Source organism: Scylla paramamosain, chromosome 6, assembly GCF_035594125.1.
Source record: "Scylla paramamosain isolate STU-SP2022 chromosome 6, ASM3559412v1, whole genome shotgun sequence".
NCBI classification, from domain to species: domain Eukaryota; kingdom Metazoa; phylum Arthropoda; class Malacostraca; order Decapoda; family Portunidae; genus Scylla; species Scylla paramamosain.
In genome coordinates this window covers 9,250,742-9,271,204 of record NC_087156.1, presented here as the reverse complement: position 1 = coordinate 9,271,204, position 20,463 = coordinate 9,250,742, and the positions used below count along the sequence as shown (strand labels likewise).

The window sequence follows — 20,463 nt, the reverse complement described above, 5'->3', positions numbered from 1 at the left end:
ACTCTTAAACTAAATTTATCTGTGCTGTATATCTCACCTAACTCCTCTGACTATAAGAAATTCTTTGACTACTTAACTTCCAAAGTGGAGATCTCCATTCTTGGAGACTTCAATGTTCACCACCAACATTAGGTTTCCTCTCCCTTCACTGACCATCCTGGTGAACTAGCCTTCAACTTTCCTATCCTCCATGACCCAGAGCAATTGATGCAGCATCCTACTCATATTCCTGACCATCTTGGAGATAGACCCAACATTCTTGACCTTTTCCTGACCTCTTCTGCTTATGCTGTCACCGTATCTTCTCCGTTGGGCTCCTCTCACTACAATCTCATATCTGTATTTTGTCCTATTGCTCCAATCCCTTCTCAGGATCCCCCTAAGTGAAGGTGCCTCTGGCGCTATGCCTCTGCTAGTTGGGGGCACCTGAGGAAGTATTTTGCTGATTTTCCTTTGAATGATTACTGCTTCCATGTCAGAGACCCATCTTTGCGTGCTGAGCGCATAACAGAGGTGATAGTGTCTGGCATGGAGGTGTACGTTCCTTACTATTTGTCTTGAACTAAACCTTCCAAACCTTGGTTCAACACAGCTTGTTCTCATGCTATATATGATAGAGGGGTGGCCCACAAATCCATCACCAGAATCTCATTCACCTTATATTTCTTCCTGGAACCATGCCAAGTCTGTTCTCCAATTAACCAAAAACTCCTTCATTAACAGAAAGTGTCAAAATCTTTGAAGATCTAGCTCCCCTCATGACTGGCATCTAGCCAAAATTATCTCCAATAACTTTCCTTCTTCTTCTTTCCCTCCTTTATTTCAACCAGATGGCACCACTGCTATCACATTTATTTTTAAAGCTGAACTCTTCACTCAAACCTTTGCTAAAAACTCTACCTTGGACAATTCTGGGCTTCATCCTCCCTCTCCTCCATCCTCTGACTACTTTATGCTACCTATTGAAATTCTTTGTAATGATGTTTTCCATGCCCTCGCTGGCCTAAACCCTCAGAAGGCTTATGGACCTGATAGGGTCCCTCCTATTGTTCTCCAAAACTGTGCCTCTGTGCTTGCACCTTGCTTAGTCAAACTCTTTCAGCTCTGTCTGTCAACATCTACCTTTCCTTCTTGCTGGAAGTTTGCCTACATTCAGCCTGTTCCTAAAAAGGGTGATCGTTCTAATCCCTCAAACTACCGTCCTATTGCTTTAATTTCCTGCCTATCTAAATTTTTTTAATCTATCCTCAACAGGAAGTTTCTTAAACATCTATCACTTCATAACCTTCTATCTGATCGCCAGTATGGGTTCCGTCTAGCCCGCTCTACTGGTGATCTTCTGGTTTTCCTTACTGAGTCTTGGTCATCCTCTTTTATAGATTTTGGTGAAACTTTTGCTGTTGCCTTGGACATATCAAAAGCTTTTGATAGAGTCTGGCACAAAGCTTTGATTTCCAAACTATCTTCCTACAGCTTCTATCCTTCTCTCTGTAACTTCATCTCAAGTTTTCTTTATGACCATTCTATTGCTGCTGTGGTAGACGGTCACTGTTCTTCTCCTAAATCTATTAACAGTGATGTTCCTCATGGTTCTGTCCTGTCACCCACTCTCCTCTTATTATTCATCAATGACCTTCTAAACCAAACTTCTTGTCCTATCCACTCCTACGTTGATGATACCACCCTGCACTTTTCCATGTCTTTTCATGGGCGTCCAACCCTTGTTCAAGAAGTAAACATTTCACGTAGGGAAGCCACAGAATGCCTGACTTCTGATCTTTCTAAAATTTCTGATTGGGGCAGAGCAAACTTGGTATTGTTTAATGCCTCAAAAACTCAAGTCCTGCATCTGTCAGTTCGACACAACCTTCCAGACAGCTATCCCCTCTTCTTCAATGACACTCAACTGTCTCCCTCTTCTACACTGAACATCCTTGGTGTGTCCTTTACTTATAATCTGAACTGGAAACTTCACATCTCATCTCTAGCTAAAACAGCTTCTATGAAGTTAGGCATTCTGAGACATCTCCACCAGTTTTTCTCACCCCCTCAGCTGCTAACTCTGTACAAGGGCCTTATCCATCCATATATGGAGTATGCTTCACATGTCTGTGGGGGTTCCACTCATACCACTCTTCTAGACAGGGTGGAATCAAAAGCTTTTCATCTCATCAACTCCTCTCCTCTAACTGACTGTCTTCAGCCTCTCTCTCATCACCACAGTGTTGCATCTCTAGTTATCTTCTGCCACTATTTTCATGCTAACTGCTCTTTTGATCTTGCTAACTGCATGCCTCCCCTCCTCCCATGGCCTCACTGCACAAGACTTTCTTCTTTTTCTCACCCCTATTCTGTCCACCTCTCTAATGCAAGAGTTAACCAGTATTCTCAATCATTCATCCCTTTCTCTGGTAAACTCTGGAACTCCCTGCCTGCTTCTGTGTTTCCACCTTCCTATGACTTGAAATCCTTGAAGAGGGAGGTTTCAAGATACTTATCCTTCAAATTTTTACTACCACTTTGGACCCTTTTATGGGACTTGCATCTCAGTGTTTTTTTTTTTCTTTTTTTTCTTTTTTTTTTTTTTTTGTTGCTGTTGGCCAGTGTCCCTCCTACATAAAAAAAAAAAAAAAGGTTGTTAGTGCTGAGTTGTTAGGGAGCTTTAAGAGAAGATTAGACAGGTTTATGGATGGGAATGATAGATGGAAATAAGTAGGTATATTTTATACAGAGACTGCCATGTGTAGGCCTTATGGCTTCTTGTAGCTTCCCTTATTTTCTTATGTTATGTCCCTATGTTCTTAAAATAAATCAACTTCAAGCAGAAGACATTTCATGATATTTGTTAATAACTTTCTGGTACTGTAAAAGTGATTGGAGAAAATTTCAAGGTATTTAGTTGGGATATTAGTTCCAATATTTTACAGCTGCTTCAAGCTTAGGGAGGAAATTGATGGCCTCCTTACTCTACTAAGTCAGTCTTACCACACTAAGTTTTTTATTGGCTTTTCCAGGCCATTCATATATGTATTACACTTTATTATCTTAGCACAGTTACACAACTATGATCTTAAATGTGATTCAAGGGATTTTAGTAAACATCCTGGCTCACTCTGTTAAGTGACTACAGGAGTAAATTTTCTTTTACACACATCAGTCAGTCATGCTGTCAATTAATCTGGGTCCACAAGTAAAGTGGAAGTAGACACATGGCCACCTCTATTGCAGATAACTTTAGCTTCATCTGCTCACAAGATAATGAGTCATTTATAAATATAATCAGTCTTTGGGATATAACTGAAAAGTACCATCATCTGTCAACTACATGCTGACCCAATGCTGTTCAATCTCGTTAAGGTATTTCACAACAAAAGCAATCCTATGTAACTTCTATGTATGGATTAAGATTGTTTTATTGATAGAGTGGTGGCTCTTGTAACAAAGAGGATGCACACACTAAGCATCCTTATTGACATTTTTTCAAGGGTCCTGGACTAAAGACCTACATTGATTTTGCTCAAGGTCCCTCTTCAAAAGATGGATTGGAGCTACTATCCACAGTAGTACTGAGCATCCTACCTTTTCACTGAGTAATAAGTAATGCTGATTAACCTGTACAGCCCCACTCTATTTGGAGCTTTTATTCACTCAATCTCAAGCCCCTATAATTTTTCTTATTGCATAAATCAGTTCAAAATAAAAAAAAAAAAAAAAAACTAAGGGAGGAAGGTATAATAAGACCCACCTCAGCTTATTTTTGCCTCAATGGATGACTGTTATGGAGTGTACTACAGTGCATCCCTTGGCCTGGCTGCCAACCTTCCTTGTCTTGCATGCCACTCTGATGCTGTATTATTCTTGCTTTGTTTGTATATAGTGTGATTGTCTCTTTGACTGCATACATGCACAACTGTGTAAGATTTAGAGAAATAATTGAATATGTACTGTTTTTGTGTTTAAATTTATACATAATTTTATTTTTGTTGCATCTCTTGATCTTACTGTCATTTTCAGTATTGTCTTGGTAATAATATGTAACACAGAGTTTGTGATATAGACTAGTTAGTGTCCTTTTTTCACTCATTTTGAACTGCGTTTGGGTGTGGTACACCTTGAAACAAGGAGCTACACAGAAGGGCAGATCACATTTTGGGCAGTAATACCATGTCTCCATTTGCTTTCTGGGGATTCCATCACTGTGACATATGGGTAATGAGTGGGTGAGTTGTTATTTCTCTTTTTTTGCACAAAATTGTTCATTTTTTACTCCCTAATTGTGCAGTTCTACATGCACCCCATCAGATAAAATTTTACATTAATAGATTCATCTATCCTTCCTCTTGAATATTCAGTAGACTTGAAGTTCATAGAGTGAATGGTTGCTGTGATGAAGTGAAACTTTTGCTCTTCTGCTACCTTGTGTGCCAAGTTCACTTTTGGCTGTGGCATGAGTCAGATGATGCTCTCTCTCTCTCTCTCTCTCTCTCTCTCTCTCTCTCTCTCTCTCTCTCTCTCTCTCTCTCTCTCTCTCTCTCTCTCTCTCTCTCTCTCTCTCTCTCTCTCTCTCTCTCTCTCTCACATATATATATATATATATATATATATATATATATATATATATATATATATATATATATATATATATATATACATATATATATATATATAATTTATTGACAAGACTTAGATGTATCTAATAATTATGATCAGAATACACTCAGATACAAATCTGCCCAACTTAAGTTAAGTAACTAAAACTCGAGGGCTCAAATGACATGTTTTAACATACGTAATAAAAAATCCTATACAAGCATATAGAAACTTAACCCTATTCCAATCCAAAACAAAACAAGTATTAGTATTACCACTATAACTAATTATCTTAATAAATATGAAGTACATCATATGTAAAGTCACATATATATATTAGTTGTGATTATTTCCTTTACAAAACAAAACAAATATTAGTACTATCAGTCTCTAAATATGAAAATCTTAATAAATACCAAGTACATCATAAATAAAATCACAGTTGATTATTTCCTAGGAAAAGTTCATTTATATCAGCGAACATTAACATCGGGTACCTATTACAACAGTGTGCTGACAATGGACAATCAATCAGTGCATGTCTCCATTTGCACCTGCACACCATCACATTGAAATGCACACTGTTTGTAGAGAGTATGACTCCATCTCCCAACCTCCACTTGAAGGTTGTGAGACATGAGGCAGAGTTTTGTGATTGCTTCACATTTGTAGTCTGGTATGATGCCTTTTGTTGTGTATATTGGGTGTACTGTCATGTTAGAGTTCATATGTGTTATGTATATGGTCAGTTCTGCTGTACCAGTTGCTTTTTCTCTTACAAGATGTATTTTTTTCTGTAAGCTGTTGGTCTCACTGCTCCTTGAACTTGACCTTTCAAAATCTCTATCCAGGTGTGTTTGCTTCCCTACCCAAATTGTATATATATATATATATATATATATATATAGAGAGAGAGAGAGAGAGAGAGAGAGAGAGAGAGAGAGAGAGAGAGAGAGAGAGAGAGAGAGAGAGAGAGAGAGAGAGAGCTAGCACATGCCCAATTTGGAAACCCTTGGCTACCATACAAGCCATATGAATAAAGGGAGAATTTGGTGTTGGATATAGCTTTCAGCAGGCCCTCAGTAAAGAAATGCAGTGTCAGCTATAGCTGACAGTGGGACTGTATGAGTTAATTTCAATATTTTTGTATCTTGGTGGCTTAATGCTTCAAAACATTTGTATTAGTACTTTTGTTTGCTGATAGTTGATTCTTGATTTAAATATTCTCCCATCCAACCACAAATTCACATGTTTATAGTGGTGCCTGTGAGTGTCAGAGTTTTAATTTTCCATGAGCAGGTGGATGGCAGCTTCTCACAATTTTTTCTCATTCCTTTCCTTTCTCCTATTACAACTTCCTTTGTGAGGAATAGAATGTCACAACATCCCTGGAACTAAATTCATTGAATGATAATATTTGGTCAACACTTTACTGAATATTGTCTATTTTTCCATCTTATGTATGTGCCTCATTCCTCTGGGTCACTGAGTTTCTAAATAAAAGTGATATGATTGGGTTGCATCCATGAAGATATTTTTGGTGATTTTTCAAGTTAGAAAACTGGAACTTTACACAGTTTTCACCCATTTATGATGATCAGCTGTGATCAGGCAAGATGATATTGTCTGGCAAGATATTCAAGTGTTCTTAAGATCATTAGTTTTCATGGAGATGATGCATTAGGGTGATTCTCAAGTTGAAGGCATTATAATATGCTGTAGTGAACATGGAATAGCCATTACAAGTAAATAATATATCTAAGATTACAAACATGTAATGCTCTTACATATTTTAGAGGTAATGTCATTTTTGCTCCACTTTTTACAAGTCCAATTTTCTGAATTAGATCATATCTTGCAAATTATTAAATAGTAATGGGAGAATTTCAAGTTTAGCTTATAAATAAAATTATTTGCATATTATGAGCTCATTAAGTAGGCTGCAGTGCTGTATTTTGACAATTAATTTAGATCAATAATTTAGTGTGTTGATATTAATTTCTTTTAGTTAACTGGGCTTAGTTCAGACTTAATACCAGCATATGGGAATGGCTGTGATGTCATGAGTTTGCATCCAATAAAAATTAATTTCATGTAATAAAGGGTCTAGTGTTCAGCTGCAAATTCATGTTATGTCATTGCTGATAATAAGGCTTAAATAGTGATGTCAGCCTTGCAACTGATACTGTATATTTTGCGGATACTGTATATTTTATCTATTAATTTTATATTACTCATTTTTTGCTTACCTCCCATCCAGCATATATGCTATGAAGTTACTTTGCTATAAGTAATTCAGTAATGAATAAGTAAAGATTTAGTTACCAGAAAAGTAATAAGTACTTTGTTACTTGAGTAACAATATAGTTGTGAATTATGTGCTTTCATTCCCCAGAGATTAAAGCAAGGCCATTGTCTTGCCTATATATTTGCATATATATTTGTAAATTATTTTTTTCTTTCTTTTTTTTTTTTTTTTTTTTTTTTTTTTTTTAGCTGGTGCCTCAGCTCAGGGGAAATCTTTATTACCACGTGTGGCAGCCAAACTTGATGTCTCTCCCATCAGTGATATCATAGAAGTGAAGGCTGCTGATACTTTTGTGCGCACCATCTATGCTGGCAATGCTTTGATGACCCTAAAGAGCAAGGATCCTGTCAAGGTTTGCCTGATATTCAGCAGTCCTTTTGTTCATAAATAGAATATGATCCTTTTACACATAGAATGATATCTAAGAAATAGAACAAAGAATCTGATATAGATAACATATAAAAAACGTGTAAAAGTCTTCATGACTGCAAGTCTTTCCATAGCTATAAAGATTCAGTAACTAAAATAGGGAAAATGTGGCTTATCACTTTGTTTCTTCTTGAGCAGGTGATCACTGTACGAGGGACCAGTTTTGAAGCTGCCTCGGTTGAAGGAGGTTCTGCTGCGCAAGAGAATGTTGCTGCTGGGAATCTCCCTACTGATCTCTCCCAGTTCCTTGGCCAAGAACTTTCCAAATCAGATCGACCAGAGTTAACAGCTGCTAAGGTTAGTAGTGGTATGGTGAGGAGTTTGTGAATTTATATTTTTCTGCTGAAGTGTTGCTTCTCTAAATTTCACAGATATTGGGTTTTCAAGCTGCAGACAGAATATTGTTGCTGCTTCATTCAAGTTGGATGTAAGACCAAATTTGTAATATTTTAGTGCCTCTCATTAATTCATGGTAGACAGAATAAATATATTTGTCTTTGGTCTCATAATGGATTATAATCTATGTTTTATTAATAAACACAATGACATACAGACTGTCATCAGTGGAGGAAGAGGCATGAAAAATGGGGAGAACTTTGAAATGTTGTACTCTCTTGCGGACAAACTGAATGCAGCTGTGGGAGCGTCCAGAGCAGCTGTGGATGCTGGCTTTGTTCCCAATGACATGCAGGTATGGCTGGAGGAAGATAGTAATTAAGAGAATGTATACAAAGAGAAAGGAAAGTGAAATATGATTAGAGAGAGAGAGAGAGAGAGAGAGAGAGAGAGGGGGGGGGAAGAAATTTCATTAGGAAGTTAATTGAAATTATGAAGAATAAAACCATATTTAATGAAGTAAAGAGGAACTTGGTAGAAGACTGGTGGAGAGAATGTGAAGGGATGAGACAAAATTAAAGAGTCCAGAAATTTAGAAATCTGGTCAATTCATTAAATTTTACATTCTCTCTCTCTCTCTCTCTCTCTCTCTCTCTCTCTCTCTCTCTCTCTCTCTCTCTCTCTCTCTCTCTCTCTCTCTCTCTCTCTCTTATATATATATATATATATATATATATATATATATATATATATATATATATATATATATATATATATATATATATATATATATATATATATATATATATATATATATATATATATATATTATTTATACATATATGTATAGTAGGATCCACGACGACAAACATGATTCTTTCTAATGTAGCTAGTGTCCGTTATGGCAAATGTGTGTTATGGCAATTGAAGAACCTATGGGAAAAAATTAATTGGTTTCAGGGAACCAGACAATAATATAAAAAATTCCACAGTTTTCAAAACAATACATCAAAATGAGCACATTTGCACTACTAAATTTGAGATAACACAACAAATATATACAGTACCCTCCAAAATTTCGACCCTAGTCCTAAATTTGTACCATCCTGAGTTTCGTGCATTATCATTCCAAATTTCGCTCTTCTTTGAAAAGTATTGGTCACTTTTATCTACTGTTGGCGTCATGCGTATACATACAGTAAACCTACATAAATCAGAGCCATCTCTCTCTCTCTCTCTCTCTCTCTCTCTCTCTCTCTCTCTCTCTCTCTCTCTCTCTCTCTCTCTCTCTCTCTCTCTCTCTCTCTCTCTCTCTCTCTCTCTCTCTCTCTCTCTCTCTCTCTCCCCCCCTCTCTCTCTCCCCCCCTTCAATGCCATCTTCCTTCTCCCTTGTCCTCTCTCTCTCTCTCTCTCTCTCTCTCTCTCTCTCTCTCTCTCTCTCTCTCTCTCTCTCTCTCTCTCTCTCTCTCTCTCTCTCTCTCTCTCTCTCTCTCTCTCTCTCTCTCTCCTTCAATGCCATCTTCCTTCTTCTCCCTTGTCCCATATCTCTGAAAGATAAGGGGGAAGGGAGGTGACAGGGAGGACTGGAGATTTAAGACAAGATAAAAGTGAAAGGGAGAGGAAAGGAAAAAGAAGAGGAAGGGAAATAACCGGGTAAGGAGAGTACATGGGACAAGGAAGTGGAGGAAGGGTGGAGGAGGAGGATGGGTAAACAGGGACAAAGTAGAAATAATAAATATAAGCAGCAAGGATGGGGACTGAGCAAAGAATCAGAGTAATAGAGGAAGTACTAAGAAAATAAGTATTCTCTTTTCCTTTCCCCTACTCCTTTTTATTTTTCCTCCATCCATTCCCTTTACATTTATGCTCCTTCCATCCATTTTCATTTTCATTCAGTCTCATTCTATTTAGCAGTCCTCACGATTGTTCTCTCTCTCTCTCTCTCTCTCTCTCTCTCTCTCTCTCTCTCTCTCTCTCTCTCTCTCTCTCTCTCTCTCTCTCTCTCTCTCTCTCTCTCTCTCTCTCTCTCTCTCTCTCTCTCTCTCTCTCTCTCTCTCTTACACACACACACACACACAACAGAGATGGAGCTGACAGGATGTGTTTTCTAGTGCTCTGCATATAGAAGGAAGGAACATCACAAATCTCTCACGGTGGAACAAGATATGTTATGAAGACACTGGAATACTTAGGTGGTAAATAGGGAGGGGAGAAACAGTACCATGAGTATAGTTATCCTGTCTCTATAAAAGTTTGGTTTGGTTTGTTTACATTTTTGGACAATATGGCAGAAGGTGACAACCCAAGAGAAAGAGCTTCATGTGAAGGTTTTACTGGAAAAGAAAGAGAACTAAATTATAGACTGCAGTATAGAAAAATTTTGTATATGAAAGAAATGATGTACAAGTTATTGGAGAGAATAAAGACATTGGAGGCACATCAGAAGGAGACAGGTAAGGAGTTGGTGATTATTACAGCAAAGTTGATTGAGATGGAAGATAAAAATGAAAATGACTTTAAAGAAACAAATAAAAGAAAAAGTAGATACTGTTCAGAAAGTAAATGAAGGCAAGTGTAAAGGATGTGGAAATGAGGCAAAATAAGTGATTAAATGAACGTAAATTTGAAGAAGAATCACTATAGAAAATAATAGAACAAGAAAATGAGAAACAAAACCTGAGACAAAGTGGTAAATGTTATTAAAGAAGAGAAAAAATTAGTGCGAGACACTGTAGAAAAATATAAACAAGTAATTGTATTTGGTTTAAAGGAAGAAAAAATAGTAAGCAGAATTCAAAGAGGGGAAAAGGAAAAGAACCTGTTGGATAAGTTACTGAAGAAAGTGATGGGTGAAGACAGGTAATAAAGCAAGTGGAAGAGTTCCATAGAATTAGGAAATATGAGAGCCATAAGAATAAGGTTTGCAACACAGGTACAAGCAGAAGAGGTAATTAATCGGTCTTGGAGTTTGTCTGGAAATGAAGAATATAAGAATGTATGGATAAACAGGGCTATGGATGAGATTGAAAGGTTGAAGCAAAAGGAGCTGGTAAATGAGGCTAAACAAAAAAACTAACAACAAACAGAATAGGAGAAAAAGTTTTTCTGGAGAGTAAGAGATATGAGAATAAAGAAATGGTACATCAAACAGTAAGTAAAGTATGGTATACTAATGTAAATGGATTAATGTCAAAATTTGGTATGAATTGGGAGACATTGACAACTACTGGAAGTGAAAACTCATGGAGCAATAGACTGTTAAACTGGGCAGTGGAAAACTTAATGACTCAATGGGTTGATTGTGATACCAGATTTAGCGGAAGAGATAAACAATCAAGACTTGATTTAGTGTTTACCAAGGACATGGAAATTATTGAAACTATACACTATGATAGCCCTCTAGGTAAAAGTGATCATGTGTTGATATAATTTAAATTGAAAAATGAAAATGTAATCATTGATGAAAATTATAAAGTGAAAAGATTTAAATATAGTCAAGGTGACTTTGAAAAATTAAGAAAATACTTTGTTGCCGTGGACTGGAAAGACTCTGAAGACACTGAAGATGTTAGGGAAAAATGGGATGAATTTATAAGGATATATAATTCTGCTGTGGAGAAATTTGTACCTAGAGGAGGAACAAGATGTAGAAAGGGTAAAGAATGGTTCAGTACAAAATGCAAAGAGGCTAGAAATTGTAAGTAAATGCTGGGAATAGATGGAAGAAGAGGAAAACAGAGCAGATGGGAGGAATATATAGATACTAGAAATACATACATTGAGATAATAAGAATGGAAAGAAGAAACTATGAAAGATATAATAGATATGTGTATAAATGAAGCCAAACTGTTCTTTAGACATATTAATGGGAAGATGAAGAAGGAAGGTGTATCAAGATTGAAAGTTGAAGGAAAAATCTATGAGGATGCACAGGACATGGCAGAGGTTGTGAACAGTTGTTTCAGATTGGTATTTACTGTGGAAGGGGAATTTGATGCTGGAAGGGATAAGTTGGTGAGGAATATACGAAGTACAGTCCCTGTCAGTTATGAGGAAATACTTAAGATGATGGAAGAACTTGATGTAAATAAAGCATCTGGTCCAGATGGAGTATCAAACTGAATATTGAAGGAATGGAGAGAACAACTGGCTGGTAAAATTCACAGTCTAGTGGTGACATTACTATCACAGGGAAGAGTGCCAAAAAATTGGAAGAGAGCAAACATTACACCAATATTCAAAGGAGGAAATAAGGAAAACCCCACAAAATTATAGACCAGTGTCTTGACTAGTGTTGTAGGAAAACTATGTGAAATAACAATAAAGGAAAGATGGATGGAACACTTGGAAAGAGATAAAAGTTTTGGTAAATCGTCAATTTGGATTTAGAAGGGGAAGATCATTCTCAATGAACTTATTGTCCTTTTATTCAAGGGTAGTTGATATTGTGCAGGAGAGAGACATGAATGGGTGGATGGTGCCTACTTTAGACTTAGAAAGTGCTTCACAAAGTACCACACTGAAGATTGCTATGGGAGATAAAAAAATTATGGGAAAATTGGAGGAAGACTGCTGGAGTGGATGGAGGATTATCTGGATGATAGAGAGATGAGAACAGTAATACAAGACCAAAATTCATCTTGGCTGAAAGTAACTAGTGGTGTCCCACAGGGGTCAGTGTCGGGACCAGTAATGTTTGTAATATGTGTGAATGACATAAATGAAGAAATAGACAGCTATATGACAGCAGATGATGCTAAGCTGATGAGTAGGGTAGAAAATGTAAATGACTTTATAGTACTGCAAGATGGTTTAAATAATATAAATAGATGGAGTAAATCTTTGCAAATGGAATTCAATTTAAGTAAATGTAAAGTAATGGAGTTTTGTAAGAGTAAGAAAAGAATACAATATCATTATGAGATGGATGATGTGAAGTTACAGAAATCAAAAGAGGAAGTGGATTTGGGAGTAACAGTACAGAAATCAAAAGAGGAAGTGGATTTGGGAGTAACAGTTTGACTCCAGACAGACAGATTGATAAAATTACTGGAGAGACGATGAATTTGTTGAAAAAGAATAAGAATGGCATTCACATATTTAGATGAAGGAATGATAAAAAAGTTGTTGATTTCCATGATAAGACGAAGATTGGAATATGCAGTAGTAGTGTGGTCTTCTCATATAAAGAGGAATATTATAAAATTAGAAAGAGTACAAAGAACAGGCACTAAGATGGTTCTAGAGTTGAGTAAGTCAACCTGTGAAGAGAGGGATTAAGAATGTTGGAAATTCCTACCCTTCAAAATAGGAGAGAAGGGGGATTTAATAAACATCTCTAGAATGATAAATTGTATGGAAAATGAGGACAAAGAATGTTTCATAAATTTAGACACATAGAGTACAAGGGGACACAGTAAGAAGTTGAAGAAAGTTAACTGTAGAAGAGACGTCAAAAAGTATAGTTTTCCTCACAGAAGTATGAACAAATGGAACAAACTCTGTGAAGAAAATGTCACTGCGGTAACTGTCCATGCTTTTAAGACCAAACTGGATAGATATAGAGACTATGAGATTACTCCCCTCCCGTAAACCACAGCTAGGTAAACACACACACACACACACACACACACACACACACACACACACACACACACACACACACACACACACACACACACACACACACACACACACACACAGAAAGAGAGAGAGATGGAAGAAAGGACAGAGGGAAGGAAGGAAGGGGGAGGGACTGAAGAAAAGAGGGGGAGGAGGACAAGAGAGAGAGAGAGAGAGAGAGAGAGAGAGAGAGAGACTTTGTTTACATTTGCTGGTGTACAATTGGCGAATGTAAACACTTCCTTGTACCATATAGCACTGCATGGCAACATAATCACAAATCAGTGTAGGTCAAGACATAAAACGAGGACCCCCTGTGTGTTGAGGCAAAAATGTACTTATTATATTAAGTCACACACAAACACACACACACACACACACACACACACACACACACACACACACACACACACATATATATATATATATATATATATATATATATATATATATATATATATATATATATATATATATATATATATATATATATATATATATATATATATATATATATATATATATATATATATATATATATATATATATATATACGAGATATATATATATATATATATATATATATATATATATATATATATATATATATATATATATATATATATATATATATATATATATATATATGGCAATTATTTGATTATTACTCCCAAACCCCTTCCTCACTCCATTCTTGACCTGGCCTGATCCATAACTCATCACTTAGGAACTTCCTTCCCTGCCCTGATTATCCATAGGTATGAAAATACAGTACAGTAAGCAGACTTCATAAAAAAAAATATGGCAAAATATGACAAAAATATCATAACTATGGTAGACAGTGCAACCCTGGTGGGTGTGGTGTGCGCTCACCACTATCACCAACACCACCCACACCCTCCCTCTCTCATTCACTCCCTTGCTGCTGCCACCGCCGCTGCTGCCACTAGCTGGACATTCCACATCACTTACCAACATATGTCCGATAAAGTAGATAGATGGTCCATAGGTCATACATGTCTGATAAATGTGAAATCTGATATAATGAGGGTTTACTGTATGTATATATATATATATATATATATATATATATATATATATATATATATATATATATATATATATATATATATATATATATATATATATATATATATATATATATATATATAATTTTTTTTTTATTTATTAATTTTTTTAGGTTTTCTGTAGCAAAGAATACCAAGTGAAATTACAATAATTGCAGAAAGTTGTAAGACCAGGTAACAGCTAGTCCCCCTGGTAAGGAGCTGTAACAAAGGTGCTGCCATCACCATATCATAACTTGCCAGTGATTATCATACACTGGCAAGTCTCTTCGACATAATGCTATACTACTATAGCTTGTCACTGATTTCAAGTTCAGGCACCTTCCCAGCTGTTTGGGGCTTAGACCTGGGTCCCCCTACCCTTCCCCACCTTCAGTAAATTGCATGCTTTCATATTTACCCAGTCACTTCTTGCTTTGACTTTCAGGACAACTAAAAAAATTATTTGAGAGAAAAAGATAGGAAATTTTGCCTTGCAGTAAACGTGTGTTAGCATGGAAAGAAAGCACACAAGCATATGAGTCTGTGTAAAGCAGGGACTTTAGTGCTACTCATGACACTATGTACTTTCCAAATTCCACCATGTGTCCCTTGTTTGAGTTCAGTCTGTGAATCAGGGATTCTCAACAATCTGACATCTTATGAGTTTGTAAGTGTGGTCTTTCTTGGGTGTCCAGAAATCAGGACATGAAGCAAAATGTGGACAGATGCCCAAGCACTTGTTGTCATGAGAAGCACAAAAATCTGTGCTTTACACAGACTCACATGCTCCACTGTTTCCTTCCAGCCAACATATGCTTTATGTAAGGCAATGGTTTGTGTCTTTTTCCCCTCAAATCATTATCTTTCTAAAGTCAAAGTAAGAACTGGCAGGCTAAATATGAAAGCATGTGAGTTAAGGTGGGTTCACACTTGACAATTTGCTGCTGAACTGCCACCTGCCACAAGCTGGCAATACCTGGCAATAAATCCTCCCAGCTGGATGTACATACATTCACACAGGTGGCTGGGAAGGGGCAGCTGGTTGGCAGGAAATTAATATAAATAAACAACAACTCAGCAGGATGTCTTTCTCCAGCGATGATGATGAAGTGATAGTTGCATTTCTTTTGGAATAATGATAGCTAAAAAGGAAAAGGAAATGCCTGTGGACATGTCCCTGGCTGAGAAGAAGAGAAAGGAGCATCTGCTACACTCTTTTTGCCTGAGCTGAGCATGCAAGACCCAGACACCATGAGACAGTAGATATGCTTCAACAGGGAACAGTACCATGGTCTCCTGCAGCTTTTGACTCCCCTTATCAAGAAGGAAGATACCCACATGAGGGATGCAGTGACACCTGGTGAACGCCTGACACTTACACTACGGATTATCTAGCAACAGGTAAAGAAGAGGGATTGGTATAAGAACTTGGCTCCTTCTGCAGCAGTTACTACTCTATATATATATATTAGAAAGAGAGAGAGTGAGAGAGCATGTCTCATGTCCCAGAGATGGCATTGGTCCCTCACTAGCTCCAGCATTAATTTTTCTGCCTTTGGACACTACGTCTTCCACAACCCTCTTCCCGAGGCCACGATGTAAACAGAGCAGCAGGCAGCTGGACAAGACCAACCTATCAGTCTTGTTGGCACAGCTGGCAATTCCAGCTGCCAGGCACCAAAAATCCAGCAAGCAGGCCAACATAGCTTACTGCTGCAGCTGGCAATTCAGCAGTGAATTACCAAGTGTGAACCTGCCCTTACTGAAGGTGGAAGGGGATAGGGAGTCCCATGTATAACATCACCCCTCAAACAATTGGGAAAGCACCTGACCTTGAAATCATTGACAAGCTATAGGGTGATGGATGCACATTTATTATAGCTCCTTATGAAAGGGACTAGCTGGCATCTGCAGGCTCTTGTGGGGTGTTTGTGCTTTCATACATCAAAACACCATTTGTGAATTGATGCAAAAATTATTTGAAGAATTTGTTCATGAACCAATTTGTTCATGTATCTGATGGTGGTTCTCCATAATGTATGATCTTAAGCAGCCTGTCTCTCTTGACTCAAAACACTGAAATTGACCTTTAATGGGTTAGCCCTTTATCACTTTATTGTCAACATTCACACCTCAACTTTTCACCCATTGTGTCTGTATTCATTCAACATACTCATTTTGATTGTTTTCAGGATATTACTAAAGTTTAGTGTTCTAATGAATGAAGTCTTAATTGAGGAGATAAAAGGAATTACAAAGCACATAGTTAATGGATTAAGGAGTGTGCACATATTACCAGGGAAGGGATATGTAGATCGTAGACAATGCATATACTGCATTAATGGATTTAGGGAAAGCATATGGCAGTATAGATATAGGCAGTGAAAATATATTCAAAGTTGAAACTTGACACAACTATTTATAACTCAGGACTAAATATCTAATTAGAGAAAAAAAAAATTATAACCAAATTTGTATCTCAGAGTCCCTAGATCATAGTGTTTTTAACTATATATGCAACTTACCTTGTTTTCAGTATAGATTTAAATTTCAGATTGGCCAGACTGGCAAGATTGTTGCACCTGAGCTCTATATTGCTGTAGGCATCAGTGGTGCTATTCAACACCTTGCTGGAATGAAAGACTCCAAAACAATTGTTGCAATAAACAAGGACCCTGAAGCCCCCATCTTCCAGGTGAGCAGGCTTATTTGATATTGTTGTAATGATAGACTTGTAATGAGAGAATCTTTTCCTAAAATTTTCACCTAAACCCAGCCAGTTCCCTGAACTCACAACAGTGCAGACTCTCCCTGACTTACAAACATCAAAGTTCTGAAAATCTGGAAATAAGAATGAGAGGTGTCTAACACCAAATGGAGGGCAAAACACACACTCATGTGTTGACCGCACAGCTGCATCATGACAAAGGTGAGGACAGAACACACACACTCATGTGGTGGCCACACTGCTGCGTCATACCAAATGTGAGGACAGAACACACACACTCATGTGGTGGCTGCACTGCTGCATCACACTGGATGTGAGGACAAAACACACACTCATGTGGTGGCCACACTACTGCATCACACTGGATGTGAGTACAAAACACACACTCTTTTTTTTTTTTTTTTTTTTTTTTTTCATGTAGGAAGGACACTGTTTTTTTTTTCATGTAGGAAGGACACTGGCCAAGGACAACAAAAATCCAATAAAAAAATATGCCCACTGAAGTGCCAGTCCCATAAAAGGGTCAAAGCAGTGGTCAAAAATTGATGTAAAAGTGTCTTGAAACCTCCCTCTTGAAGGAATTCAAGTCATAGAAAGGTGGAAATACAGAAGCAGGCAGGGAGTTCCAGAGTTTACCAGGGAAAGGGATGAATGATTGAGAATACTGGTTAACTCTTGCGTTAGAGAGGTGGACAGAATAGGGGTGAGAGAAAGAAGAAAGTCTTGTGCAGCAAGGCCGTGGAAGGAGGGGAGGCATGCAGTTAGCAAGATCAGAAGAGCAGTTAGCATGAAAATAGTGGTAAAAGACAGCTAGATATGCAACATTGCAGTGGTGAGAGAGAGGCTGAAGACAGTCAGTTAGAGGAGAGGAGTCGATGAGATGAAAAGCTTTTGATTCCACCCTGTCTAGTAGAGCAGTATGAGTGGAACCCCCCCAAACATGTGAAGCATACTCCATACATGGACGGATAAGGCCCTTGTACAGAGTTAGCAGCTGGGGGGTGAGAAAAACTGGCGGAGACATCTCAGAACGCCTAACTTCATAGAAGCTGTTTTAGCTAGAGATGAGATGTGAAGTTTCCAGTTCAGATTATAAGTAAAGGACAGACTGAGGATGTTCAGTGTAGAGAGGGGGACAGTTGAGTGTCATTGAAGAAGAGGGGATAGCTGTCTGGAAGGTTGTGTCAAGTTGATAGATGGAGAAATTGAGTTTTTGAGGCATTGAATAATACCAAATTTGCTCTGCCCCAATCAGAAACTTTAGAAAGATCAGAAGTCAAGCGTTCTGTGGCTTCCCTGCGTGATATGTTTACCTCCTGAAGGGTTGGATGTCTATGAAAACACGTGGAAAAGTGCAGGGTGGTATCATCAGCATAGGAGTGGATAGGACAAGAAGTTTGGTTTAGAAGATCATTAATGAATAATAAGAAGAGAGTGGGTGACAGGACAGAACCCTGAGGAACACTTGAGATGAAGTTACAGAGAGAAGGATAGAAACTGTAGGAGGGTAGTTTGGAAATCAAAGCTTTGTGCCAGACTCTATCAAAAGCTTTTGATATGTCCAAGGCAACAGCAAAAGTTTCACCAAAATCTCTAAAAGAGGATGACCAAGTCTCAGTAAGGAAAGCCAGATCACCAGTAGAGCGGCCTTGACGGAACCCATACTGGCGATCAGATAGAAAGTTGTGAAGTGATAGCTGTTTAAGAATCTTCCTGTTGAGGATAGATTCAAAAACTTTAGATAGGCAGGATATTAAAGCAATAGGACGGTAGTTTGAGGGATTAGAACGGTCACCCTTTTTAGGAACAAGTTGAATGTAGGCAAACTTCCAGCAAGAAGGAAAGGTAGATGTTGACAGACAGAGCTGAAAGAGTTTGACTAGGCAAGGTGCAAGCACGGGGGCAGAGTTTCGGAGAACAATAGGAGGGGCCCCATCAGGTCCATAAGCCTTCCGAGGGTTTAGGCCAGCGAGGGCATGGAAAACATCATTGCAAAGAATTTTAATACGTGGCATGAAGTAGTCGGAGGGTGGAGGAGAGGGAGGAACAAGCCCAGAATTGTCAAAGATAGAGTTTTTAGCAAAGGTTTGAGCGAAGAGTTCAGCTTTAGAAATAGATGTGATAGCAGTGGTGCCATCTGGTTGAAATAAAGGAGGAAGAAGAAGAAGCAAAGTTATTGGAGATATTTTTGGGTAGATGCCAGAAATCACGAGGGGAGTTAGATCTTGAAAGGTTTTGACATTTTCTGTTAATGAAGGAGTTTTTGGCTAGTTGGAGAACAGACTTGGCATGGTTCCGGGCAGAAATATAAAGTGCATGAGATTCTGGTGATGGAAGGCTTAAGTACCTTTTGTGGGCCACCTCTCTATCATGTATAGCATAAGAAGAAGCTGTGTTAAACCAAGATTTAGAAGATTTAGGACGAGAAAAAGAGTGAGGAATGTACGCCTCCATGCCAGACACTATCACCTCTGTTATGCGTTCAGCACACAAAGATGGGTCTCAGACATGGAAGCAGTAGTCAGTCCAAGAAAAATTAGCAAAATACCTCTTCAGGTCCCCCCAACTAGCAGAGGCAAAATGCCAGAGGCACCCTCACTTAGGGGGATCCTGAGGAGGGATTGGAGCAATAGGACAAGATAAAGATATGAGATTGTGATCGGAGGAGCCCAATGGAGAAGAAAGGGTGACAGCATAAGTAGAAGGATTAGAGGTCAGGAAAAGATCAAGAATGTTGGGCGTATCTCCAAGACGGTCAGGAATACGAGTAGGTTGTTGCACCAATTGCTCTAGGTCATGGAGGATAACAAAGTTGTAGGCTAGTTCACCAGGATGGTCAGTGAAGGGAGAGGAAAGCCAAAGCTGGTGGTGAACATTGAAGTCTCCAAGAATGGAGATCTCTGCGAAAGGGAAGAGGGTCAGAATGTTCTCCACTTTGGAAGTTGCAAGTAGTCAAAGAATTTCTTATAGTCAGAAGAGTTAGGTGAGAGATATACAGCACAGATAAATTTAGTATGAGAGTGACTCTGTAGTCATAGCGAGATGGTGGAAAACTCGGAAGATTCAAGAGTGTGGGCACGAGAGCAGGTTAAGTCATTGCGCACATAAACGCAGCATCCAGCTTTGGATCGAAAATGAGGATAGAGAAAGTAGGAGGGAACAGAAAAGGGGCTACTGTCAGTTGCCTCAGACACCTGAGTTTCAGTGAGGAAAAGAAGATGAGGTTTAGAAGAGGAGAGGTGGTGTTCTACAGATTGAAAATTAGATCTTAGACTGCGAATGTTGCAGGAGTTAATGAAGAAAAAGTTGAGGGGGGTGTCAAGACACTTAGGGTCGTCGACAGAAAGGCAGTCCGACCTGAGGACATTTATGGTCCCCT

General features: G+C 38.1%; 1 protein-coding gene across 1 annotated transcript in view; it reads left to right on the top strand.

Moving 5' to 3' along the window:
• The window catches only part of LOC135101288 (electron transfer flavoprotein subunit alpha, mitochondrial-like), a 37,061-nt gene that overhangs the window by 14,058 nt on the left and 2,540 nt on the right, over positions 1-20,463 (top strand). The window contains exons 4-7 of the mRNA XM_064004992.1: positions 7,087-7,250; positions 7,466-7,624; positions 7,881-8,018; positions 16,911-17,051. Of these exons, the coding sequence (XP_063861062.1) occupies positions 7,087-7,250; positions 7,466-7,624; positions 7,881-8,018; positions 16,911-17,051 (602 nt within the window). The remainder of the gene's footprint in view (positions 1-7,086; positions 7,251-7,465; positions 7,625-7,880; positions 8,019-16,910; positions 17,052-20,463) is intronic.